Genomic DNA, 26,759 nt, shown 5'->3' on the forward strand with positions numbered 1-26,759 from the left:
ATGTATAGGTGCAAATTTGGAAATGGCTGCTGTTATTTAAATAGAAATGCAAGGTATCTCACCTTAGGTGATGTGTGTGCCTGCTCCGTTTGCCCTCTGAGGGCTGCTAACTGTGGGTGGACAACTCCAAGGCCCTGCTCCGCTCTGCCTTGTCACAGTTCTTTGACTTTGGACTTGGACTGGACAGCCCATTGAACAGAGGACCTCTGTCTATAAAGCAGGACATTTGGCCACCCTACCTCATGACTCTTTATCTTTGAACCTGACTTGGACTGCACAGCCCATCGAATAGAGGACCCCCCTCTGTAAAGCAGGATAATTGGCCACCCCATCTTATGACTCTGTATTTTTAAACTGGGCTTGGATGGAACAGCCCATCGAAAAGAGGACCCCCCTCTATAAAGCAGGATACTTGGCCACCCTATCTTATGACTCTGTATCTTTAAACTGGGCTCAGATGGAACAGTCCATTGAATAGAGGACCCCCTCTGTAAAGCAGGATACTTGGCCACCATACCTCAAGTCTCTTTATCTTTAAACCGGACTTGGACTGCACAGACCATCCAACAGATGACAACTTCAGTTGGGGGACTGTTCTCTGTAAGGCAGGACACCTGGCCACCCTCTTTATGATTCTTTATGCTTAAGCCAGACTGGACTGGTCAGCCAGCCCATCAGATAGACAACACTTTCAAACAGAGGACTGTCCTCTATAAAGTGGGACACCTGGCCCCCCAGAGGGTGCACACAAGCTCATGTAGTGTCCAGCCATACAGATGCAGGGTCAGTATGCACACAGGTTTCTGGTTCTAATGGGATCCGATCAATAGGTGGTCCGTATGGAGCAACGGGTCCCTTACTGGGTGGATGTCCTTGAGAAGAAACGACACAAGAACTCAGCCCAGTCTTTCAGTCCAAGAATTTTATTGTTCTCTTATTTATTCCACGCCCCACCCCCACGTAAATATTCTCATATAAATAATACCAACAAAGAACACAACCAAAATGCTGTCGACAGAAACGAGAATAAGTTAACAAACAATAAATAAAGATGACAGGATAATAAAAACCATTCCGAGTCATAAAAAAATAACAATTTGAGGTTCTGCCCAGGTGCTTGGCAAGGCGCCTCCCCTGAGAGCCCATTTTTAAAATGCACATCAAAAGAATTATTAATTATTATGGACATTTATTATTCACCCTTTTGCTTTGTAAAGTGCGAGAACTTGCAAGTCAAGAAGGAGGGGGATTTGGTGCTGTCTGTCTCTCCCTCAGCCCCACCCCAAGAAGTGACCTAGTCATGACGAAAGAAAAAGAGCAAAAGGCCTTTTCTTCTTCCTTTTTTCTTTTTGCATTTCAATTTTGGAGTGTTGGGTGGGGCAGGTCTGAGGCAAAGGGATGGGACTGTGAAGGAGGAGACCAAAAACCCAAGTTCCAAAGAAAATGGAGGATCCCCCCCATTTTTTTTGCTCTGGATCCAACACCCACCTGTGCAGCTTACATTTGAGTAGACATGTAAGGCATATTGCACGTTTAAAAAACTAAATAAACAGGAGTGCATGTGCTAGTTTTTTGCTAGTTAGAAAAATCGAAACTGGAGAATTCTTGGAGTTATGTCCATCTGTTGCAATGGTCACCATCCCAAACAATCAGGAAACCTTCAGCTGCACCATTGGACAATTGCTACTGGAAGGTCAAAACTGTGTATGTGCCCAGGGGGGCCATTTCACCTACATTTTTTTTCAGCTGCATAAAGCACCCCTCCTTTGATGCTCATTTATCAGGAGCTTCAAATGGGCCCCCCAAAAGTGCTCACCCATTCAGAAAGAGGACAAGAAGCAACAGCCCTCCCTTGGAACTGGGTTGGCAGTGTTCCCCAATCTAATTTCACCTCATTTATTTCTTAGCTACCTTTCAAGTCTGGAGTCTTCCCAAGGCAGTGATTGTTTATGGGATGGTGCCATGAGGTCGTCACATGGGCCATGTCATCCCTGATAGGTTGGGATGACGGGCCAGGAAAAGATAGCCTAAATTGAACCAAAATGGTACCCAAAGGAGCAGCTGAGCTATTTGAGCCATGAACCTTGGAACATCATGCACAGTGACACCGTGTGACTATCATGTCATCAAAGAGCTGGGCGGCCATGTTCCCGTCGCTGCCATAATGCATGAGCACCATGGGCTCATAAGCGGCGGGGACACAGCACGGGGCTGGGGTCTCCCCGGAGAGGCTGTGCAGCCGGAACTTGATCTGGGTATGCATGCTGGCCGGCTTGTAGTTGTGTGGGCACGAGCCCTCGCAGAAGTTCATGGAATAGCTCCGGGGGGCCACCACCCAGTCAGACCAGCCGATGGCCTCGAAGGAGACCTTGAGTGAGCGCAGGCAGCATTTCCCGTCGCCCTTCCCACACTCCTCCTGCTCCAGCTGCCTGGCCTTCCTCGTCCGCCCCCGTTCCTGTGTCTCCACCATCAACGGCAGTGCCTCCACCCCCTCCAGCCACTGGCCCGCATCTGGGGAGAACACCAGTCCCAAACGCAGCCCGGGCTCAGGGCTCGCTAGCCACTGCTCCACGGCGTCCCTGAGGCTGAGGGTCTGTGAGGCAGTCAAGATCTCCTGGGAAGCCAGCAGTGCGGGAGCCGCTCCTCCCCATGCGGGCAGTTGGTAGATTTTCACCCGAGCTGGCCATGTCAAGTTGGACTGGGAGAGGCCAGGGAGGTCAAGCGCTTGCTTGAAGAGCATCAGCTCAGCACGCAGAACATGAAGATTCTGGTGAAGTGTTGCTGTCCTGGACAGTTCCAGACTGTAGAGGAATTCGTTGCTGACCTGCAAGTTTCCAGGGGAGGCTTCACCCATAGGCGTCACTGCCCGGGGAGAGAAAGACAGACAGACAGAAAGTTGGTCTCAGACAAACAAAAAAGCATTGCAAAGAGCTCCAGAAGGATCTCTCAAAACTGGGAAAATGGCAGATGCAGCTCAACATAAGCAAGCAAAAAGTGATGCCCATTGGGGCAAAAATGTCTAATTTTCCATAGAAGCTGTTGGGATCTGAACTGGCAGCAAGAAAGAGGTCTGGGGGCTGTGGTGGACGGCAACGATGGAGATGTCGACCCAGTATGGGGTTGCTGCAAAAAAGGCAAATCCCATATTGCGCATGATTCAGAAAGGAATGGAAAATAAAACTGCCAATATTGTTCTGCCCTTGTACAAATCTAGGGTACGACCACACTTGGAATACTGTGTATGGTTCTGGCCACACACCTAAAGAAGGGTATTGCATTGTGGGAAAAGGGGCAGAAAGGGGGACTTAGAATGATTAAGGGGATGGATCATCTCCCCTATGAGAGGTTACAGCAGCTGGGCTTCTTTAGCTTGGAAAAAAGGAGGGTCAGGGGAGATGTGAGAGAGGCCTACAAAATTATGCCTGATGTGGAGAAGGAGACATTTTTCTCCCTCTCTCAAAATACTAGAACCTGAGGTCATCCCATGAAGCTAATTGGTGGGAAATTCAGGACAGATCAAAGGAAGGACCTCTTCACACAGCACAGAGTTAAACTATGGAACTCACTGCCAAGGATGAAGTGATGGACACCCATCTGGATGGCTTTAAAAGGGGGTTGGACAAATTCCTGGAGGAAAAGGCTATCAATGGCTACTAGTCCTCATGGCAATATGCCACCCCCAGTATCAGGGCAGTACATTGCCCTTACCTGCTGCTTTACTGAGTCAATTTTTATATTGCCGATCTTTAATTATTATGAATTGTATTCATGTTTTAAATTACTGGCCACAATTTACCAACTATGTGTTTTGTTTTTGAAAAGCTACCTGGGGTGGGGTGGGGTGGGGACATTTTTGAAGGGTTGGGATGAACATCCCTTAATGTTTTGTTCTGGTTTTATTCTAGTTGTATTGTTATAATGTGGTTTTAATGTTTTATATATTTTATATTTTTTTATTGTGTGCTCTTTGGTTTTAATTTTTGTGAACTGCCCAGAGAGCTTCGGCTATTGGGTGGTATAGAAATGAAACCAACCAACAAACCAGCTTTGCTGGGGGAGCTGGAATGACTGAAACTAGTTTTAAAGCCTTGTGACGCTGAGACGCCCCGATTCGATTCTTCCTGGGACAACTCGAAACACTCAACCCAAAATGGAGAGACTAAATTCGGGACACACCCATAGGATGCAGTTCAATGCATGTTTATACAGAAAAAAGTCCCACAACTCCCAGCATTCCCCATGGATGGCTGGGGCATGCTGGGAGCTGTAGGACTTTTTTTTCTGTCTAAACACGCATAGGATTGTAGGACCCTTAGGGCGTAATCCTATGCATGTTTAAACAGAAAAAAGTCATACAGCTTTGCTGTCTGGGGCATGCTGGGAGTTGTAGGACTTTTTTCGTGTCTGAACATGCATAGGATTGTAGGACCCTTAGAGACCTTTCACCAAAGGGTCAGAGCTTCCGAAGTCATTCAGAAACATCAGCCTGTCTGCACTACAAACATGTAAAACTGGCATGCTGGTTTTAGCTGTCATGGCTTCCTGCTCCCACAAAGCTTTTTGGGGATGTTATAATTGGGCACATGGATGCAGAGAATTCTCCTCTGGAAATCGCAGGTTCTGCCCCTTCCCTTCCCTTCGCACAGCTACTGTTCTTGCATTCCCTGGAAATGAAGCTCAAACCGTCTTTTAAGCCTGCAGCGTCCAAATATGCCCCTGATGTCAAGAACCAGCTCAGAGCCCTCAAGGGATCGCAGGGATCGCATTAGCAGCACACCTGAGAGCACCTCTCCTCCCAAACTGGCCCCTCAGCTGTTTTGGACTACAACTCCCAGAATTCCTGATCATTGGACAAGCTGGCTTGGGCTGATGGGAGTTGAAGTCCAAAAACCTGGCTGCCCTAGAGCGATCCTTCTGAAACTGAAGTGGAGAGGGGGGAAGCCATAAAACCCATGGCCTGAACATTAAACTCTGAGGAGAGGATGGCCCAAGAAGTGGACTATTTTAGTATTATTGTGTTTTATTTTTTAAGTCCCTGTAATGCGCTTTTACTTCTTACACCTGATAATTGTATTTTATGCCGCGTTGCTGTGTGTATTAGTTTTATATTGTTTATTATAATTAATTATTAGTTATTATTATTATTACTATTATTTCAATTATTATCTTTTGAATTGTCAACCTCCAGAGAAGTTTATTTTAGGACACATTTAACAAACACACACACACAGTGAAAAGGTGATCACTTACATTTCGGCCTCAGAAAGTGGACCATGTGGGCTGTTCGTGGCAGAGTTTGGTTTCTGCGCAGTTGTGCCAGCAACTCCCCGTAGAGTCGCTGGGCCTTTTCGACCCCCTCTTGCCCCGGTGCCTCCAGGGGGGTTGGAGGTCTCTGCAGGCCCAGCTTTGCCAGGATGCCCTGCTTAACGGCCTCGATCTGGAACCCATGCTGTCCCCCATGCGGCCTTGGATTCACACCACAGAGGAGGATGAGTAGCGATATTCCGGTGATCAGACACCCGCCATCCCGTCGCAAGAATGTCGGCATTGCGTAAAAGTCGGTATGCCAGGCAGAACGCCTCTTTGGCAATTTCCCTGACTGTATTTATACAGAAAGGAGTCCCCCTTTTTTACCCGTTGCTTGTGCCACGAATGAATGAAATGGACCAGAGCCTTGCTTTATACCAGAGGCGAACTTTGCCTGACTCACTGGCATTGCGTAACTCAGCAAAAGAGTAAACACAGCGGCAGGAGGAATCCAGGGGAGAAGGAGAATGAAAAAGAGCCATCCCTCTGGGGAGAATTTGACAGCCTCAAATCCTAGCTGTTTACAGTTGTGTGTGTTTTTTTGCAGCTATGGAGACAGGTCTGTTTTACCATGGGAAGATGCTTTACGGGTGGCTCTGGCTTTTCTTTTTATACAGCAAAGTTCAGCTGCATCTGCTTTGCAGGGCTGTCTCAGGGTCTTTGGGTGTCCAAGGTGTGCTTCAAGCAGTGACTGGCCAAGACAGAAATCTCGGGGTTATAGTGGACAGCTCAGTGGCAATGTTGACCCAGTGTGTAGCTGCTGTGAAAAGGAGAGATTCCATTTTTAGATGTAATTAGGAAAGGAACTGAAAATAAGAATATCAGAAGAGCCCTGCTGGATCAGACCCAGGGTCCATCTAGTCCAGCATTCTGTCCACACAGTGGCCAACCAGCTGTCGACCAGGAACCCAGAAGCAGGGCATGAGCAAAACAGCACCCTCCCACCCATGCTCCCCAGCAACTGGTGTACATAGGATCACTGCCTCTGGCGCTGGAGGTAGTGCAGAGCCATGAGGACTAGTAGCCATGGATAGCCTTCTCCTCCTCCAGGAATTCATCCAACCCCTTTTTAAAGCCATCCAAATGGGTGGCCATCATTACGTCCTGTGGTAGGGAGTTCCACAGTTTAACTCTGCGCTGTGTGAAGAAGTCTTTCCTTTGATCTGTCCTGAATCTCCCACCAAGAATATTGCCCCGTTCTATTTTTATTTTCAGGTATGACCTAAATCATATCCCTGATGAATATACAGTGGAGGTGAGGAATAGATTTCAGGGATTAGACCTGATAGACAGAGTGCCTGAGGAACTATGGACGGAGGTCCGTAACATTGTTCAGGAGGCAGCAACGAAATCCGTGCCAAAGAAAAAGAAATGCAAGAAAGCCAAGTGGCTGTCTGATGAGGCTTTACAAGTAGCTCACGAAAGAAGGGAAGCGAAAAGCAAGGGACAAACGGGAAGATATACCCAACTGAATGCAGAGTTCCAGAGAATAGCAAGGAGAGACAGGAAGGCCTTCTTAAATGAACAGTGCAAAGAAATCGAGGAAAACAACAGAATGGGAAAGACTAGAGATCTCTTCAAGAAAATTGGAGATCTCAAGGGAACGTTTTGTGCAAAGACGGGCATGATAAAGGACAAAGAAGGCAGGGACCTAACAGAAGCAGATGAGATTAAGAAGAGGTGGAAAGAATACACAGAAGAACTATACAGGAAAGATCTGAATGTCCCTGATAGCCATGATAGTGCGGTCACTGAACTTGAGCCGGACATCCTAGAGAGTGAAGTCAAGTGGGCCTTAGGAAGCATTAGTAACAACAAAGCTAGCGGAGTTGACAGTATTCCAGCCGAGCTATTTAAAATCCTAAAAGATGATGCTGTTAAAGTGCTGCATTCAATATGCCAACAAATCTGGAACACTCAACAGTGGCCACAAGACTGGAAAAGGTCAGTTTACATTCCAATTCCAAAGAAGGGCAATGCCAAAGAGTGTTCAAACTACCGCACAATTGCGCTCATTTCACACGCCAGCAAGGTGATGCTCAAAATCCTACAAGCTAGGCTTCAGCAGTATGCGAACCGAGAACTACCGGAAGTACAAGCTGGGTTTTGAAGAGGCAGAGGAACTAGAGATCAAATCGCCAACATTTGCTGGGTCATGGAGAAAGCAAGAGAATTCCAGAAAAACGTCTATTTCTGCTTCATTGACTACGCTAAAGCCTTTGATTGTGTGCATCACAACAAACTGTGGCAAATCCTTAAAGAGATGGGAGTACCAGACCACCTTACCTGTCCCTGAGAAACCTGTACGAGGGTCAAGAAGCAACAGTAAGAACCAGACATGGAACAACCGATTGGTTCCAAATTGGGAAAGGAGTATGACAAGGCTGCATATTGTCACCCTGCTTATTTAACTTATATGCAGAGTACATCATGAGAAATGCCGGGTTGGATGAATCAGAGGTCGGAATTAAGATTGCTGGGAGAATTATCAACAACCTCCAATATGCAGACGATACCACCCTAATGGCAGAAAGCGAAGAGGATCTAAAGAGCCTCTTGTTGAGGGTGAAAGAGGAGAGTGCAAAAGCTGGTTTGAAACTCAACATTAAAAAAACGAAGATCATGGCATCTGGCCCCATCACTTCCTGGCATATAGAAGGGGAAGAAATGGAAGCAGTGACAGATTTTACTTTCTTGGGCTCCAAGATCACCGCAGACGGTGACTGTAGCCATGAAATTAAAAGATGCTTGCTCCTTGGGAGGAAAGCTATGGCACTCCTAGACAGCATAGTAAGAAGCAGAGACGTCACCTTGCCGACAAAGGTCCGTCTAATCAAAGCTATGGTTTTCCCAGTAGCAACGTATGGCTGTGAGAGCTGGACTATAAGGAAGGCTGAGCGCCGAAGAATTGATGCTTTCGAACTGTGGTGCTGGAGAAGACTCTTACGAGTGCCCTGGACTGCAAGGAGGTCAAATCAGTCCATCCTAAAGGAAATCAACCCTGAGTGCTCATTGGAAGGACAGATAATGAAGCTGAAGCTCCAATATTTTGGCCACCTAATGCGAAGAGAAAACTCCCTGGAAAAGACCCTGATGCTGGGAAAGACTGAAGGCAAAAGGAGAAGGGGACGGCAGAGGATGAGATGGCTAGATAGCATCACTGATGCAATGAATATGAACTTGAGCACGCTCCGGGAGAGAGCGCAGGACAGGAAGGCCTGGCATGCTATGGTCCATGGGGTCACGAAGAGTCGGACACGACTGAACGATTGAACAACAACAACAACAAATTTTTATTTCCTTTCTTGAACATTGCAGCGTGTATCAGTGTCACTGTACTGTAGCCACCTCCCAGTTCCAACCTGCAGCATGGGACCCCCTTTCGCACGTTCGCTTTTTGTTTAGATGGAGGGCAAGGCGAGAATCCGCAGTGGCGCACCAAACATGCAAAAGCGCTGCTTCGGACACACACGCTTTTCCACAACCGCCATTGCGCACCAATTGGCTGCGCACCCTGCAAAGTTGATGAGTGGTCGGTTAGGCTTGCCGCTGCTCACGCCAGGGGAAATGCTGTGATTTAAAATGGACACGGCCTTTCCCTTGACTGTATGCCCAGCTCTGCCTGGCTACTTTTGCTGTTGCCTGGCTGGGCTTCGATTGGTACCCGGGAGCTCTTGGTGCCCAATTTATTTATTTATTTATTTATTTATTATTACATTTATTAATCGCCCATCTGGCTGGTCACCCAGCCACTCTGGGCGATGTACAACATACAATAAAACAGTTTAAAACAATAAAATTCTACAATAAAAACATTTTCTAAAATACCCTAACCCACCCCAAATGCCTGCCTGAACAACCACGTTTTTAATGCACGACGGAAGCATTTTTAATGCACGACGGAAGCATGACGGAAGCATTTCCTCTGCCTAAGAACGGCCCGGCCTCTTTGGGATCGCACAGGCCAGGTTCACAGGACCAACTTTTTTGTTCCTCGGCCAGGCTGAAGGGTTGGCTATTGCTGTATCAAGGTCTAATCAACCCGGGATGTGGAGATGTGAGGAAGAAATTAAAAATAGAAGGTCTCAGTACTACATGATGCCTTCTCCCTTATCCGCCTGCCCAGCCACTGAGGTCATTGCAGGAGGCGTTCTTGGTGGAGGCACCTGGACCTGAAGCCCACTTAGAGTCTGCTCAGAGTAGAGCTTTCAGTGCATTCGCTGGCTCTCTCTGGAATTCCTGGTCGGTTGAGGCTCGGCAGGAGCCAAGAATGCTGTTTTTGGCATCTGCTAAAGACGTTTTTACATAAACAAGTTTTCCTGAATGACCAACCACAATTTTATGGGTCGAGGTTTTAAATGTCATTTGATTCTTTTTCTCTTTACCATTCCCCACGTGGGAATCTCGCTTTAGCATTCAAGTGGCTTCTAGATTTCGTAAATCAGTGGGGACACGTAGAAGTGAAAAAGGAATGCATATAGCTTATTCTAGAACCCCAGAGATGGGACGCATTTAACAAGCTGAATATGAGCCAACAATGTGATGTGGCTGCAAAAAAGGCAAACGCTGTTTTGGGCTGCATTAATAGAAGCATAGCTTCCAAATCCCGGGAAGTACTAGTTTCCCCCTACTCAGCAATGGTTAGGCCTCATCTGGAGGGCTGTGTCCAGTTCTGGGCACCACACTTTAAGAAGGATGCAGACAAGCTGGAGAGGGTTCAGGGGAGGGCAACAAAGATGATCAGGGGACTGGAAACAAAGCCCTGTGAGGAGAGACTGGAAAATCTGGGCATATTTAGCCTTGAGAAGAGAGGATTGAGGGGAGATCTGATAGCACTCTTCAAGTACTTGAAAGGTTGCCACAGAGAGCAAGGCCAGGATCTCTTCTTGATCATCCCAGAGTGCAGGACACGGAAGAATGGGCTGAAGTTGCAGGAAGCCAGATTCCGGCTGAACCTCAGGAAAAACTTCCTGACTGTAAGAGCAATACGACAATGGAACCAATTACCTGGGGAGGTGGTGGGCTCTCCCACACTGGAGACATTGAAGACGAGGTCGGACAGCCATCTGTCAGGGATGCTCTGACTTGGATTCCTGCACTGAGCAGTGGGTTGGACTCAGTGGTCTTATAGGCCCCTTCCAACCCTACTCTTCTATGATTCTGTGATTGCTTTGCGTAATGTTGTGCATCACTCATTGTATGTGGCATTTATAGTTAAAAAAAATTAAAATTATCTCAAAAAACAACAATGTAAATAGCATCCCATTTAAAAAAATGCAAATAAATAATAAATACACTAAATAAATAATAAACACACCAATAAATACATCCTCGCTTTAATCTCATCAGGACTGGGGACTGTTCACACAAGCGGCAGCTAAGGATTGGCTATTGCAATTAAAGTTATTTATTTATTACATTTGTATCCTTCCTTTTTTCCTCCTTAAGGAACCCAAGGCGGCTTACATTCTCCTCCTCCTCCTCCTCTCCACTTTAGCCTCACAACAACAACCCTGTGAGGTTGGTTGGGCTGAGAGTCTGCGACTGGCCCAAAGTCACCCAGTGAGCTTCCGTGGCCAAGTGGGGACTCAAGCCTGGGTCTCCCGACTCCCAGTCCAACACTCTCGCCGCTACACCACACAGGCAATGTATTTGCAGCATTGATATACCGCTCCACATCTAGGATAGATTTCGGAGTAGTGAACACAAGAGAGAAAACAGGAAAACAGGCTTATTACTCATAATAGCTAATCAGGACTTGGGCCTCCATGTTCCAGGGCATTCTGCCTCTGATGGGGACAAAAGGACAGGGCAGGGCTGTTGTTTCCATCCATCCGTGATCCCTGGTTGTAGGCTGACTGGAATCATCTGGCTGACCCCAGTTGGAAACAGGATGCCGGGCCTCACAGAAAGCCTTTGAACCAGGAAGACAACTCCTGCGTTATCTGGAAGTGTGACAGGGATCTTCTCCACTCATCTTCCAAGGGTCATTGTGGCAGAGGTGAGCTCAGCTAGTCCTGCTGCTGAAAAAGAGGAATAGCGTCTCTCTGACCCACTGCAACCTTTTCACCCAGTTTCAAGGAGTCGTGAGCTTTTGAGATTACAAGGATTCCTGGCATGGCAATAGTGTGAAAAGGGACCTGCGAGGTGTCACTGATCATAAACTGGATATTATGAGCCAGCTAGGTGATGTGACTGCAAAAAAGGCAAATGCAATTTTAGGTTGCATCCATCGAAGTATGGTTTCAAACTCACGGGAAGTGATAGCTCCACTCTACGCTGCCCTGGGCAGACCTCTCCTCAAATTCTGTGTCCGGTTTTGAAAACCACACTCGAAGGATTCAGATGAATCGGAACAAGTTCAGAAAGGGGCAGCACAGACTATCAGGGCTAGAAACTTAGTCCTTTGAGGAAAGGTGGAAGAAACTGGGTATGTTTAGCCTTGGCAAGAGAAGATTGAAGGGGAGATGATAGCATTTTCCCAGTCCCTAAAGGGTTGTCACACAGAAGAGGGTGAAAATCTGTTCTCCATCGTCCAAGATTGCAGGACACGAACTAACAGGCTTAAGTTACAGGAAGGCGGATTTTGGCTGAACATCAGGAAAAACATCTTAACAAGCAGAGCAGTCAAATAATGGAATCTATTGCTGAAGGAGGTGGTGGGCTCTCCATCTCTGGAGGTATTCAGGCAGAGACTGGACAGCTACCCACCAGGGATGCTTCGAACAAGATTCCTGAACTGAGCAGGGGTGGACTTGATGGACTCAATGGCCCCTTCCGACTCATGGATTCTTTGCCTTGCCAGGCCTCCAGGGGCAGCACGGAACAGCTCCGGAGAGGCCATGTGGACCTCTGGGTGTTTACACTTCCAGCTTCCTTTCCTTGGTTCGCACTACATTCACCAGGGCTGTGTCTGGATCGAGGACTTTGCTCGAGAGTGTAAGGCACGCTTGTCTCTTCCTAGCACCCACGAACGCTGACGAAGCTTCGTTCCCCCAAATTCCGACGCCAAGGGGCAGAGATCAGGCGCAAAAACAGCCATGTTTGGGATATAGCTTTGATAGTTTAATTTTCTCATTGAAAAACAAATATAGGCAGCTGTCTTTCCCCAAGCTGGTGTCCTGCCCATGTGCTGGAATGCAACTCCCATCATTCCCAGCCAGCCTGGGATGGTGCAAAGCACCTGCGTGGCATGCAGAAGGCCTGCAGGTTTGATCCCTGGCAGTGTCTCCAGGTAGGACCAGGAAAAAGCCCTGCCTGAAACCCCGAAGAGTCACTGCTGCCAGTCAGTGTTGACAATACTGGTCTGGATGGAGCAAGGAATTGACTCAGTAGAAGGCTATGTTCCCATGTTCCTATGTTTCATGCTGGCTGTGGAAGATGGGAGTTGTAATCCAACATACCTGCAGGTCACCAGAGTGCCGCCATCCCCAAAAGGAGACCACTGGGCCAGAAAAGGCGAACCCAAGCAATGCGTTCCTATCTGCATTCTATCCTGAGCATTCCTGAACGTGTTTTGCTCGTCCCCACCCTAAAAGGAAGAGTTCTCGGGTCTCGCAGGGGTGAGGCATTCATGATTATTTTGTAAGGATTGTTTCTGATAGAATTGGATTCCTGGATCAAATATGGTGAGGAATTCGCTTCCAAGCGCAGGGTGGGAGGTTGGGGGGAGAAAAAACTAGTAATGTGGCTTTTGTGTTTTCTTTGACTAAGACATTTGGAATCACATGGGAAGGGGAGCAACAGCGAATCAAAGCAACACTTTTACGGGATCCAGTGTTTGGACAGGTTCATTCCGTACAGTCACAGCCTGCTTTATGGTGGTGACTTGCTTGTAAATCGCCAAGGCACTGGGTGGCCCAGACACAATTGGAAAGGGAATGCTCCGAGCCTTGGGGGGGGGGTGTTCACTGGCAATCGGAGGTGACTCAAGGGGCTTTCAAAACAAACCATCACAAAAATATTTAGACAAAAATCAGGCCCACTTTTTTTCTTCCTGAAAATCCACGTAATGTTCTGACACCTGGGGTGCGAAAGAATGCCACTTTCCCCATGATCTGTTTTGGTTTTGACAACCCTAAAGGAATACACTTGTTCTCTTTGGGGTTGCCAAATAGTCAAGGAGAGAGAAAAAAACAGCCTTAGACAGGCCGTTGACAGAAATGCAAGTCCAGAGCTGTGGTTTTCTCTCCTCCTGAATGACTAAGTACATATCATAAGAACATACAAAAGGTCCTGCTGGATCCAACAGTGCCCAGCACAATGCCCAAAAGCAATATATTATTATTATGTATTTATTTATTACATTTCTATACCGCCGAATACCCAAAGCTTTCTGGGTGGGTTACAAAACACGTGTTTGGGTCAGTCTAAATGACCTGTCAGGATCCCAAACAGCCCAGTGCAAACAGCTCTGATTGCAAAGCGATTTGGGATCCTGACCAACTATGTAATTCTGGACTCTAAGATATGTAGAAGTAGAGCTCTTGGCGCTAGCCAGACTTCCTCAACCCTGATGTCCTCCAGGTGACTTGGACTTCAACACCCATCAGCCCCAGCCAGCATGGCCAGTGGTCAGGAATGCTAGGAGTTGCAGTCCAGAGGCCCCAGGTCAGATGGAGGCTTGGAAAGGTGCATAGAGCAGGGGTGGGCAGAAAATCAAACTTTAGAGGATTTGGACTTCAACTCTCAGCATTCCTGGCCATTGGCCATGTTGGCAGGGGCTTCTGGGCATTGAAGTCCAAGAACCTGGAGATCTGTCTTCTGTCCACTTTGAGGCAAACCCTTTTAGAGATCTGACAAAAGGCAGTTGGGAGCTGGTCACCTTGTGATGATGTGTTTCAGGCAGAGGTGATGGGTGGAGATGGCTCATCCGTTCGAGAATATTCCGGGAGGGGACTTCCCTTTCTCTCTGCACTCCCCGAGGCATGTGTGAATGGAGGCCAGGGCGAGAACCACAGGATCAAGTTTTGTCTCAGGAACTGGATCTGAAAAGGAGACAGCAAGCTGACTCAGATCGGTGAGAAATCCTGCAGGGCTCTTTCTCTGAGTCAACCTCGTATCACAGAAATGCCCGAAGTCTCTGCTGAGCTGGGGTGCAGAGCCTCTTTCCACTCTGCGGCCAAATTCCATTCTGGAACGACTCTTGGGGGCCGCATTCCAGAGGTGGGCAGGACAAAAGGGATAAAGGGGGCTGAGCAACCCCCGCCTATTTTCTCTTAAAGGTCTGGCTGCTGGAAATTCAGCCTTCGGAGAGGCGTTTCAACCATTTAGAATGGGGGAAAAAAACTACGCAAAAGTGGGAAACCATCTAACGATTCACAATGGGGGGAAAGGGGGTCGTCGTCAAAGGAAGGGTGTGTGGCCATCTGGGGAACCTGGGAGGGCTGGATTTGGACCTCAGGAGGACCCCGTTCTAAAAGGCTTCTCCGAAGGTTTAGTTACAGGCAGTAGGAGCTTTAGGCTACAATATGGGGGGGGGGGAGTAGTTTAAAAATATGCTTTTTTGCTCTGCCCCTTTTGCCTTGAGCCCGCCCACGACTGAAATGTGTCTCCTGGGATCATCTCTGAAACTCAGTTGGGGCTTCAGGCAGAAAGGGCTCTACAGGGTCACTATCTTGTGGCAGGGATGTCATAGATGAATTTGGTTTGGGGCAAAAGGCCTCCTGTGTGGCTCGTGTCCTGCAGCCGCAGTTTGGTGGGCAGAGCCCCTGCTTTGCATGCAGAAGGTCCCGGGTTCGATCTCTGGTGTCTACAGGTAGGGCTGGGGAAAACTCCTGCCTGAAACCCTGGAGAGCTGTTGCTGCCAATCAGTGTCGACAATACTGGGCTGGATGGACCCAAGGTCTGACTCTGTATAAGGCCACTTCCAATGTCCCTATTCAAAACAGCCCTTGATTCAAAGCCATGAGGACTAGAATCTCACTTGGACTTTCAGGGGAAATACTGTACCTCAGTGGTATACTTTGCATGCAGAAGGTCCTGGGTTCAATCTCTGGTGCCTGCAAGTAAAAATTCCTGTCTGACACCTTGCTGCCAGTCAGTGTCGACAACACTGACCCAGGGTGGGCCCAGGATGGCCCAGGGTCTGACTCTGTATAAGGCTGCTTCCGATGTTCCTCTTCAAATCAGCGCTCGATTCAAAACCATGAGGACTAGCATCGCACTTGGCCTTTAAGGGAAAAGACCAGAGCTCAGTGGTATGCTTTGCATGCAGAAGGTCCAGGGTTCAATCCCTGGTGCCTGCAAGTAAAAATTCCTGCCCCAAGCCCTGCTGCCAGTCAGTGTTGAGAATTTTGGGCTAAATGGACCACGAGTCCAACTCAGCAGAACACACATTCCTAGCATTACAAGTGAGAGAGCCAAGTTCTAGCCCACTTCCTCTGTTGTTGTTGTTCAGTCGTTCAGTCGTGTCCGACTCTTCGTGACCCCATGGACCAGAGCACGCCAGGCCCTCCTGTCTTGCGCTCTCTCTCGGAGCGTGCTCAAGTTCATATTCATTGCATCAGTGATGCTATCTAGCCATCGCATCCTCTGCCGTCCCCTTCTCCTTTGGCCTTCAGTCTTTCCCAGCATCAGGGTCTTTTCCAGGGAGTTTTCTCTTCGCATTAGGTGGCCAAAATATTTGAGCCTAAGCTTCAGTGTCTGTCCTTCCAAGGAGCACTCAGGGTTGATTTCCTTTAGGATTGACTGATTTGAACTCCTTGAAGTCCAGGGGACTCGTAAGAGTCTTCTCCAGCACCACAGTTCGAAAGCATTGATTCTTCGGCGCTCAGCCTTCCTTATAGTCCAGCTCTCACAGCCATACGTTGCTACTGGGAAAACCATAGCTTTGATTAGTCGGACCTTTGTCGGCAAGGTGATGTCTCTGCTTCTTACTGTGCTGTCTAGGTTTGCCATAGCTTTCCTCCCAAGGAGCAAGCGTCTTTTAATTTCGTGGCTACAGTCACCGTCTGCAGTGATCTTGGAGCCCAAGAAAATAAAATCTGTCACTGCTTCCATTTCTTCCCCTTCTATATGCCAGGGAGTGATGAGGCCAGATGCCATGATCTTCGTTTTTTTAATGTCGAGTTTCAAACCAGCTTTTGCACTTTCCTCTTTCACCCTCAACAAGAGGCTCTTGAGATCCTCTTCGCTTTCTGCCATTAGGGTGGTATCGTCTGCATATCGGAGGTTGTTGATAATTCTCCCAACAATCTTAATTCCGACCTCTGATTCATCCAACCCGGCATTTCTCATGATGTACTCTGCATATAAGTTAAATAAGCAGGGCGACAATATGCAGCCTTGTCGTCTTCCTTTCCCAATTTTGAACCAATTGGTTGTTCCATGTCCGGTTCTTACTGTTGCTTCTTGACCCTCGTACAGGTTTCTCAGGAGACAGGTAAGATGATCTGGTATTCCCATCACTTTAAGAGTTTGCCACAGTTTGTTGTGATCCACACAATCAAAGGCTTTAGCGTAGTCAGTGAAGCAGAAATAGACGTTTTTCTCTTGCTTTCTCCATGATCCAGCGAATGCTGGCGATTTGATCTCTAGTTCCTCTGCCTCTTCGAAACCCTGCTTGTACTTCCGGTAGGTCTCGGTTCACATGCTGCTGAAGCCTAGCTTGTAGGATTTTGAGCATCACCTTGCTGGCATGTGAAATGAGCGCAATTGTGCGGTAGTTTGAACACTCTTTGGAGTTGCCCTTCTTTGGAATTGGAATGTAAACTGACCTTTTCCAGTCTTGTGGCCACTGTTGAGTGTTCCAAATTTGTTGGCATATTGAGTGCAGCACTTTAACAACATCATCTTTTAGGATCTTAAATAGCTCAGCTGAAATACTGTCATCTCCGCTAGCTTTGTTGTTAGTAACGCTTCCTAAAGCCCACTTGTCTTCGCTCTCGAGGATATCCGGCTCAAGTTCAGTGACCGCACTATCATGGCTATCAGGGACATTAAGATCTTTCCTGTATAGTTCTTCTGTGTATTCTTGCCACCTCTTCTTAATTTCATCTGCTTCTGTTAGGTTCTTGTCTCTCCTTGCTATTCTCTGGAACTCTGCATTCAGTTGGGTATATCTTCCCCTTTCTCCCTTGCTTTTCGCTTCCCTTCTTTCCTCAGCAACTTGTAAAGCCTCATCAGGCAGCCACTTTGCTTTCTTGCATTTCTTTTTCTTTGGGATGGATTTAGTTGCTGCTTCCTGAACAATGTTACAGACCTCCATCCATAGTTCCTCAGGCACTCTGTCTATCAGGTCTAATCCCTGAAATCTATTCTTCACCTCCACTGTATATTCATAAGGGATATGATTTAGGTCATACCTGAATGGTTTAGTGGTTTTCTCTACATTCTTCAATTTAAGCCTAAATTTTGCAACAAGAAGCTCCTGATCTGAGCCACAGTCAGCTCCAGGTCTTGTTTTTACTGACTGTATAGAGCTTCTCCATCTTTGGCTGCAAAGGACATCATCAATCTGATTTCGATATTGACCATCTGGTGATGTCCATGTGTAGAGTCGCCTCTTGTGCTGTTGGAAAAGAGTGTTTGCTATGATGATGATTTGTTTTCTCTTGGCAAAACTTGATTAGCCTTTGTCCTGCTTCATTTTGTACACCAAGGCCATGCTTGCCTGTTCTCCCAGTTATTTTTTGACTTCCGACTTTAGCATTCCAACCCCCTGTGATGAAGAGGACATCTTTTTTTGGTGTTAGTTCTAGAAGGTGTTGTAGGTCTTCATAGAACTGATCAACCTCAGCTTCTTCGGCCTCAGTGGTTGGAGCATAGACTTGAATTACTGTGATGTTGAATGGTTTGCCTTGGATTCGTACTGAGATCATTCTATCGTTTTTGAGATTGTACCCCAGTACTGCTTTTCCCACCCTTTTGTTGACTATGAATGCTACTCCATTTCTTCTAAGGGATTCTTGCCCACAGGAGTAGATATGATGGTCACCTGAATTAAATTCGCCCATGCCTGTCCATTTTAGTTCGCTGATTCCCAAGATGTCGATGTTCAATCTTGCCATCTCATGTTTGACCACCTCCAGCTTACCTTGATTCATTGATCTGACATTCCAGGTTTCTAAACAATATTGTTCTTTACAGTATCGGACTTTCTTTTCACCACCAGACACATCCACAGCTGAGTGTCCTTTCGGCTTTGGCCCAGCCGCTTCACTCTTTCTGGCGCTACTTGGAAATACCCTCTGCTCTTCCCCAGTAGTATATTGGACACCTTCCAACCTGAGGGGCTCATCTTCCGGTGTCATATCTTTTAGGCTTGTGATACGTCCCATGGGGTTTTCTTGGCAGGAATACTGGAGTGGGTTGCCAGTTCCTTCTCCAGCGGACCACATTTTGTCAGAACTCTCCGCCATGACCTGTCCGTCTTGGGTGGCCCTGCACGGCATAGCTTATGGCTTCACTGAGTTACGCAAGTCCTTTCGCCACAACAAGGCAGTGATCCATGAAGGGGCACTTCCTCTGTACCATATATAATTTTATAGACCTGCATTATGTCCAACCACCTTTACTCACATCTCTAAACTAAAAAGCCCCAAATGCTTTTTTTTTTTTGCCAGCTCTCCCCAGCTTGCTGCCCCATCAGATGGGTGGGACTTCAACTCCCACCTTCCTTGGCCATGGCCAATGGCGGGAAGGACTGGCACTGTAGTCCAACACATAGGGCGGGCCACAGGTCAGGGAGGTCTGGTTTTAACCTTCCCTTGAAAGAAAGGCATTTTGTCCCTCTGATTATTTCCTGGAGCGTTAATTTTTTGGGCAAAACCAGGTAGTCATTTTTTTGGTTGAATTCTTAATTTTAAGAGATTTTTAGGCCGCTTGAACTGCTGGGGGATTTTATTATATTCAGTGGCATGTAAGCATCACAAATAAATATAAAAATAAAAGTCTCCCAAAGCCATTGTCACAGAGACGGACTGAAAGAAAACGAAGCCCTAAAAACAACATCCGGATTTCCGGCTTGAATTTTCCTTCGCCATTTCCCGCTTTTGCAGAGCACACTTTCCACGCTGCCCTGTGCAACATCAGGGCTTTGACTTTGAGAAACAGCCACAGACAAAAAGAAGCAGCCGTGGTTTGAGGAAACCCTTTGCAAGTTTGCAGAACCTGCAGGGGTTTTGCTGACAAAGGAAAGTTGGTTTCTGTGTTCTGGCTTTTCCGGGCAGCCCTTGAGCAACTGGGCCGGATGCCTTAAAAGCACATGCTTGCTGAGGATCGGGGAGGCGGCGAGGCACAGGAGTTTGCAACAGATGTCCAGAAAACCTTCGGGGAAGAACCCGGCTCTCCCCCAAATCATAAGATCTCTGCGCTGGAGAATCGCTCTGCCTTAGAAACCCAAGAATTGTACCACCGCTGCCCGTTTCTCTGCTGCTCGCGACGTAGACACCCAAGAGTTATTTCAAGGCAAACGTTTCGTGCATAAATTCCCATATTTGTCTATAGCAGGAGTGCAGAACATCAGGTCTGGGGTTTCCCAGAATACCACACCCCCTTCCACAGGTACCACCCCTTTCTCAGCTTTTGCACACTTTTCCCCTCAATCTAAAAGGTTGAAATACCTCTCCGAAGGCAGTGAGAGCATTAAGGTAAAAATATCCTGGTCTTTTTGACTCTGCTCCTTTTCCCTTTGGCCTTGCCCACCCCTGGCATGTGGCCCCCAGAGAGCTGCTCTGGAATGGAATTCAGCTTACAGGATGAAAGGGGTTCAACACCCCTGCTCTTCAACAGAACTTTGGTGGCTTCAGGCTGGAACGCCAGCCTGTTCTGCAGTTCTTGCCAAATACTAGGAAACTTGCTACTAGAAAGTCGCTACTGGAAATCCCGCTTTTCTCTCCAACTGCACCTGATTGCTCTTCCAAGCCAGATGCATTATGGGAGAGGATGATGCTTGAACCCTGGAACTGAATATTTATCATGCCCAAGGGGTGATGTGCACAGAGTAGGAAGAGTGGTGTTCAAACCTCAGCACACTCATAGAAGGAGCTCCAACATGTCCCGAAGGACAAAGCAAGCAGGAAATCCATTATCAAATCTCTTGACATTTTTTTCCTTTATTTGTGTTATCTAAATACAGCAAGGATAACTGGGATAGGGGAAGGAGGCTGGGCAAAGGCAGGAGGTGGTATTCCAGGGGTCCCCAACATTTTTGGGTTGGTGAGCCCCTTTGGAATTTGGAGAGTGTGTCATGGGCACTCCCACAAAATGGCCACCATGGAAGGCGTGGCCAGTCGCAACGCTCTCCTTTTCCAGAAGGCAAAAGAAAAGGAACCTGCAAGTCTGAGGCAGAGGTGGGGAAGCTGTGCTCATAAACCCAAGACCACTCTTTGGAACCCAAATAAAGGTGGCGCCGGAGTGCAGAACTTTGCTTTGCAGCATGGCAGCCCCTGCCAGTTAAAAATATTTTTTTAAACCTTAATAACCCAAATAAAAAAAATCAAGAGAGGCAGGGAGCCTGGCCACCACCAAGGCAAGTGTCTGCGGGGACCCACAATGCCGTTTCACAAGAAGATCCATATTTAATCCCAGTGCATTTCAAAGTATCGTAATCAAGGGAAGATTCTTCTCTGTAAAAATCAAGAATTAAAATACACAAAATCACACACACTGCAAATACAATAAAAATCCTGTTCTCCAACTCCCCCTCCCTTTAAATGCGATGTATTCCAAAGTATTGCTTAAATAGCTTAAAGATGCAATCCCATGCATGTTTAAATGGGGGGGGGGGGAGTCCTACAACTCCCAGCATGTACCAGCCAGCAGTCCCAGATTAAGTGTGTGAGTGTGCATGCATTATGATTTTAGAACATCAATTTGAATGTTAAATGTAGGGTTGGGAAGGGATCCTGCCTGAAACCCTGGAGTGCTGCTGCTGCCAGTGTCAACAATACCAGATGGACCCACGGTCTGATTCAGTATGGCAGCTTCTTCTGTTTGTATTCAAATTGGCTCTTTTTTCAGAACCATGAGGGCTAGAATCTCACTTTGCCTTTAGGGAAAAGACCACAGCTCAGCAGTAGAGCACTTGTTTTGCAGGCTTGATCCCCGGCGGCCTCTCCAGGTAGGGCTGGAAAAAACTCTTGCCTAAACCCTGCTGGGGAAGGAGAGACGGGTTCCTTCACTCTCAAAAGGATTGACTCACATTTCCCAAATTCTTGGCTGGCAGATATCCTCGTCCCCAAGAATAGAACTTTTCGCAGTGGCTTTGCGGTGCCTCCCAAGACACTACCCAGTGCAAATCTGGTGTGCGCCGGTGTGTACGCATGTGTGTGGGGGAGGTATTACAGCAAGGAGGAGAAAAAAGCCAGAAGGGGAGGGAGGTCTCTCAATGCTCGTCTTTCCCTGTGACTAAACAGGAGGAAAATGTGCACTTTTCAAAACGCCTGGATCATGTCAAAACATCGTTGATTGCAGCTTAATGTCAGAGCATCAAAAGGCTTGGCAAAAATCCTGTTCCTGACAATGGCCAGGCACAGGAAGACCACAAGCTGGGGATGATGGGTGTTAGCTCACTGCTTACTCCTAGCATCCAATATTTAGGTGTAGACGACCCCTGAACATGGAAGTTTTCCCCTTCAATCATTCCAGCTGAACACCAAACAAGCCTCTCCATGAAGCCAAGTAATGGACTGCTGCATTGATCCGGGGGTTGAACGCAATGGTCTTATAGACCCCTTCCAACCCTACGATTCTATGATAATCACTGACTGTTGCAAGTGTCACCCATCACGTCACAGCGCCTCACTGGGACAGTCCCGGGGCCCATCTAACTGTGTTTTGACTCCTGCAAAGGTCAGCCGGATGCTTCCGGGAAGCCCACAGATGGAACGCAAGAGCAGCATTCTTCCAACGCAACATTCCTCCAACTACCCAACTGCCCACATTCACAGATAAGACCATCTCTAGCCACGGAGTTTTCATTTAGCTGGCACGGCTGGAAGTTATCAATCGGTTTCTCCGCCATGAATTGGTCTAATTCAGCCACACTGGGAACAGCTGGTTGAATTCTTTTTTTAAAACCAGCTGCACCAGCGAGAGATTGTTAGTCGCTGTTTAAGCCAGCCTGGTGCCTCTACAAGATGTGTTGAACTGCAACTCCCATCACGGCCCAGCCAGCCAGCATAGCCTCAAGGCACTTCCTAAACATGGATAACACTTGATTTGCCCAGGCCTTTCGGATTTCTGAATCAGTAGCAGAAGCATGATTTTATCCTTGCCGAGGTTTTTTACTCGTTTTACTGTTTCTGGCGGCTTCAGTGGGCAGAGACTCGCTTTAAAAATCACTTTAGAAAGCACTTCAAAAGAAATCCTGTTTGCTGCCTTGAAGTTGCCACGTACCAATGCATTCTTCAAATAAGGCAATTATTATTAGCAAGCAGGGACTGAACCCCGTCGGATATCGTAATTTGCTCATCGGGTTAGAAATCCAGCATTACCAGTACGGACGAAAGTTCTCCGTCAGTCCAAGATCTCGTTACACTTCCGCATTCTTGCATACATCGGTTAGTAATCACTCCTTGGTCAACATTACTTTCCTGTTCACAGTTGGGCATTCATTTATGATTTGGCTACTTGCCCCGTAGCTAAAAGATTTCTCTTGATTCTCACCAAAAAGGGGAGACTTTCTGGGTAAAAGTTTAAACAGCTGCCATTTCTTTCCTTCTAACCTGCAGTATGGCTTGGGATCTCCCACCATGCTGTCCACCTTCTTGCACATTGTGTGTTACTGTTGAACACTTATGAGATTTTTTCCCCCTTCTGCTATCTCTTCTAGTGCCATCCAGCACTCAGGCCTAAACTTTTAGCTACCTCCCCCCCTCCCCAAAAGGAGATTTTCTGTGTGATAATTAAGAGAAATCTTGGCCACAGCTCAAACAATTGGATCATACATGAAGGGCAAACCATGTGTGAATAATTAACCCTTAATTATTGGTAGTAAGGGCATCAAGCCAAAATATGTTTTTTTTCTTTTGCCCCGCCCCTTATCCCTGCACCCCACCCTCCACTAGAATGTGGCCCCCAACAGCTTCTTCAAAACAGTCGAGGTTCAACACACCTGCTATAAATGAAATCATCAGCTTTGGATTGAGCTACGAAAATTACATGTGTTAGATTGAGGCCCTGGCTGTGTCACAGGTTTGGGGATTATATTACATCCTTGGCAATTATAAACCCAACGGATTTGACCTACAGACCAAGTCCAGTTTTTAACAGCATCCCGAATTATGCCCCAGTGTCAAGACATAATTTCATGAGTCTCTCATGAGGCTGCAGGGCGCCTCACTCGCTTTTTCATTCTCTGCAGGCCTGTTCTGTTTCCCCATTTTAAAAACCTAAGAGTCAGAGATGAACAAGGGCCAAGGAATTGAGGGGACGTGGGGGAAGCGTGAAGTGTAAAGGATGAGGTCACTTCTGAGTGTTTACGTCTTCTAAAGGGCAGCAGAAGCAGACAATTAAAAAAAAAAAAACTCAGCAAGGTATCTGCTTACCACCGGAAAAAGCTACTGAGATTCCACAGCTGGGGAAATTTTGTTTGGCTCTGGCCAAAAGATAAGCTCCAGGAGCAACAGAGGAGGCTGATGCCTTACATTCCAAAATCCCACCTCATCCCGTGCGAAAGGTCAGGGATGCGGCAGGAGAGATCCCCAGTCTTTGTTAAATCCCTTCTGTCTGTGTTTCGTGGTTTGTTAGGATTCTTTCATTACGTCATCCACTCACTGACAGAATCGGATTTTTTAAACCAGAATTTTGTTTGACTTGCACCAATTCGCATTAGCGCTAATGCACACTTGTGCTCTTGAGGATATGTATTCATTAATGCACATGAGCACTAATGGGAATTTGGTGGCTTTCAGCCCAATTAGCCCAAGTCTCCTTCAAAACATTAAAAAAAAAGGTCTGCAGGGTGGTGTGACTCAGAAAAAGCTGGTCCACTGCAGAATTCAGATTGGATCTATCAAATTTGAACTCATTTAATCTGTTGTGGATTCCTCCAACATCCCTGTGGTGTGGGAACCGCTTCTTGGTGGCTTTCAGCCACGGTATCCTTCTGGAGAGATAGTTTGAACTGGCAGTGCACAGGACGGTAGGAGAGCAGTGGTGCTCAGGTCCACCACGAAATGGAATCAAAGGCAGACAGGGAAAGGAGCAGTTTAGCGGCCCGATTGGCAACGACATTTTTCCAAATGGTTGGCTTTCCAAGTATGATTTGCCTGGGCTATTTTGGCAGAACTAAGCCCCTGTTGCTAGGCCAGCAACATCTCCCTTTTGAGAAAAAGCACCACAGGCCTTGCTCTGCATGCCATTGCTCAGCCTTGCTGGCATTTTATTTTTATTATTGCATTTATATCCCGCCTTTTTTCCTCTTGCAAGGAACCCAAGGCGGCTTACATTATCCCCCTCCTCTCCATTTTATCCTCACAACAACCCTGTGAGGTAGGTTGGGCTGAGAGTGTGTGACTGGCCCAAAGTCACCTAGTGAGCTTCCATAGCATCTGCTTTCCCTGCCAAGACTCAGCCCTGGAACACACATGGAGGAAAGCCTGCTCTGGAACTGGAGCTGGAGCTGGAGTTTCAGCAATACGCCTAGTGTGGAGTCCCCCACAGCCCCCCCCCCCAATAACCACTCAGAGAGGAGCAGGTGCTGGGGCCTGCAGCAAACAGGCCCTGTGTCAGCACTAGGGGCCCACCGGGGCAGACACCACCCGCCGTAGTGCCATTTTTAAACATTTGAGAATGAGGGATCAGCAAGCCAGGCATGCTCATGGTTACAGATGCCCATGGCGTTAGGTTGACTTTGAAAAGTATTGTATCCTTTTTTGCAACAATATGGTACTTATTCCCCAGTTAATCTACTGAGGATCAGGGCAGCAGGATTCCAGTTCGTTTCCTTCCTGTCATCATGATGGTGCAAGGACTTCGGTGAGCTCAAAAGGCAGAACTGCACATGCTCAGAATATTCCCATATGTGCCTGCCTGGACCTTAAGATCCTCCACAGCGATCCTTCTCTGTGAGCCCCTGCCAAAGGTAGTGAGGTGGGTGGCTAGAATCATAGAATAGTAGGGTTGGGAGGGGCCTACAAGGCCATCGAGTCCAACCCCCTGCTCAATGCAGGAATCCAAGTCAGAGCATCCCTGACAGGTGGCTGTCCAGCCTCGTCTTGAAGGCCTCCAGTGTGGGAGAGCCCACCACCTCCCCAGGTCATTGGTTCCATTGTCGTATTGCTCTTACAGTCAGGAAGTTTTTCCTGATGTTCAGCCGGAATCTGGCTTCCTGTCACTTGAGCCCATTATTCCGTGTCCTGCACTCTGGGATGATCGAGAAGAGATCCTGGCCTTCCTCTCTGGGACAACCTTTCAAGTCCTTGAAGAGTCCTATCATATCTCCCCTCAGTCTTCTCTTCTCAAGGCTAAACATGCCCAGTTCTTTCAGTCTCTCTTCATAGGGCTTTGTTTCCAGTCCCCTGATCATCTTTGTTGCCCTCCTCTGAACCCTCTCCAGCTTGTCTGCATCCATCTTAAAGTGTGGTGCCCAGAACTGGACACAGTACCTCAGATGAGGCCTAACCAGTGCTGAGTAGAGGGGAACTAGGGCTTCCGGGATTTGGAAGCTAAGCTTCTATTAATGCAGACCAAAAGAGCATTTGCCTTTTTTGCAGCCACATCACATTGTTGGCTCATATTCAGCTTGTGATCGACAACAATTCTAAGATCCTTCTTGCTTGTAGTGTTGTTGAGCCACGTATCCTCCATCTTGTAACTGTGCATTTGGTTTCTTTTTCGTAGGTGCAGAACTTGGCATTTATCCCAGTTAAATGTCATTCTGTAGTTTTCTGCCCAGCGCTCCAGTCTATCCAGATCACTTTGAATTTTGTTTCTGTCTTCCAGAGTATTAGCTATCCTGCCCAATTTTATGTCATCTGCAAATTGGATCAGCATTAATACAAATGTGGAAGAGCACTGGGCCCAGGACTGAGCCCTGTGGTGCCCCACTCGTTCCCTCTCCCCAGCTTGAGAAGGTCCCATTGATAAGCACTCTTTGAGTCCGATTCTGTAGCCAACTGTGGATCCACCGGATCGTTGTTTCATCTAGCCCACTTTGAGCTAGTTTGCTCATCAGGAGATCATGGGGCACTTTGTCGAAAGGTTTGCTGAAGTCGAGGTATATGATGTCTACAGCATCCCCACGGTCCACAAGGGAGGTGACAATCAAAAAATGAGATCAGATTTGTCTGGCAGGACTTGTTTTTGAAAAATCCATGTTGGCTTTGAGGAATCACGGCATTGTTTTCAAGGTGCTTACAGATGGATTGCTTTATCATCTGCTCCAGAATTTTCCCAGGGACTGAGGTCAGACTGACTGGTCTGTAGTTCCCAGGTTCCTCCTTTTTACCCTTTTCGAAGATGGGGACAACATTAGCCCTCCTCCAGTCATCTGGCACTTCACCCGT

General features: G+C 47.4%; 1 protein-coding gene across 2 annotated transcripts in view; it reads right to left on the reverse strand.

Annotated features, from left to right (window-relative positions):
• Nucleotides 1-916: 916 nt before the first annotated feature.
• Nucleotides 917-26,759, reverse strand: part of GDF15 (growth differentiation factor 15) — a 35,151-nt gene continuing 9,308 nt past the window's right edge. Inside the window, exons 2-4 of one of the 2 annotated variants that reach the window (XM_084825793.1) lie at nt 14,132-14,294; nt 5,251-6,067; nt 917-2,862 (exon numbers count right to left, since the gene is read on the reverse strand). In XM_084825793.1, the coding sequence (XP_084681919.1) occupies nt 2,093-2,862; nt 5,251-5,548 (1,068 nt within the window). In that variant the 5' untranslated portion in view covers nt 5,549-6,067; nt 14,132-14,294 and the 3' untranslated portion in view covers nt 917-2,092. Of the gene's footprint in view, nt 2,863-5,250; nt 6,068-10,504; nt 11,331-14,131; nt 14,295-21,451; nt 22,372-26,759 lie in introns of those variants that run through there. The other variant, XR_014786479.1, reaches the window with a different exon arrangement.

The sequence above is a fragment of the Heloderma suspectum genome, chromosome Z, assembly GCF_057233095.1.
Source record: "Heloderma suspectum isolate Gila_16-S chromosome Z, 16-S_ref, whole genome shotgun sequence".
Taxonomy (NCBI): Eukaryota; Metazoa; Chordata; class Lepidosauria; order Squamata; family Helodermatidae; genus Heloderma; species Heloderma suspectum.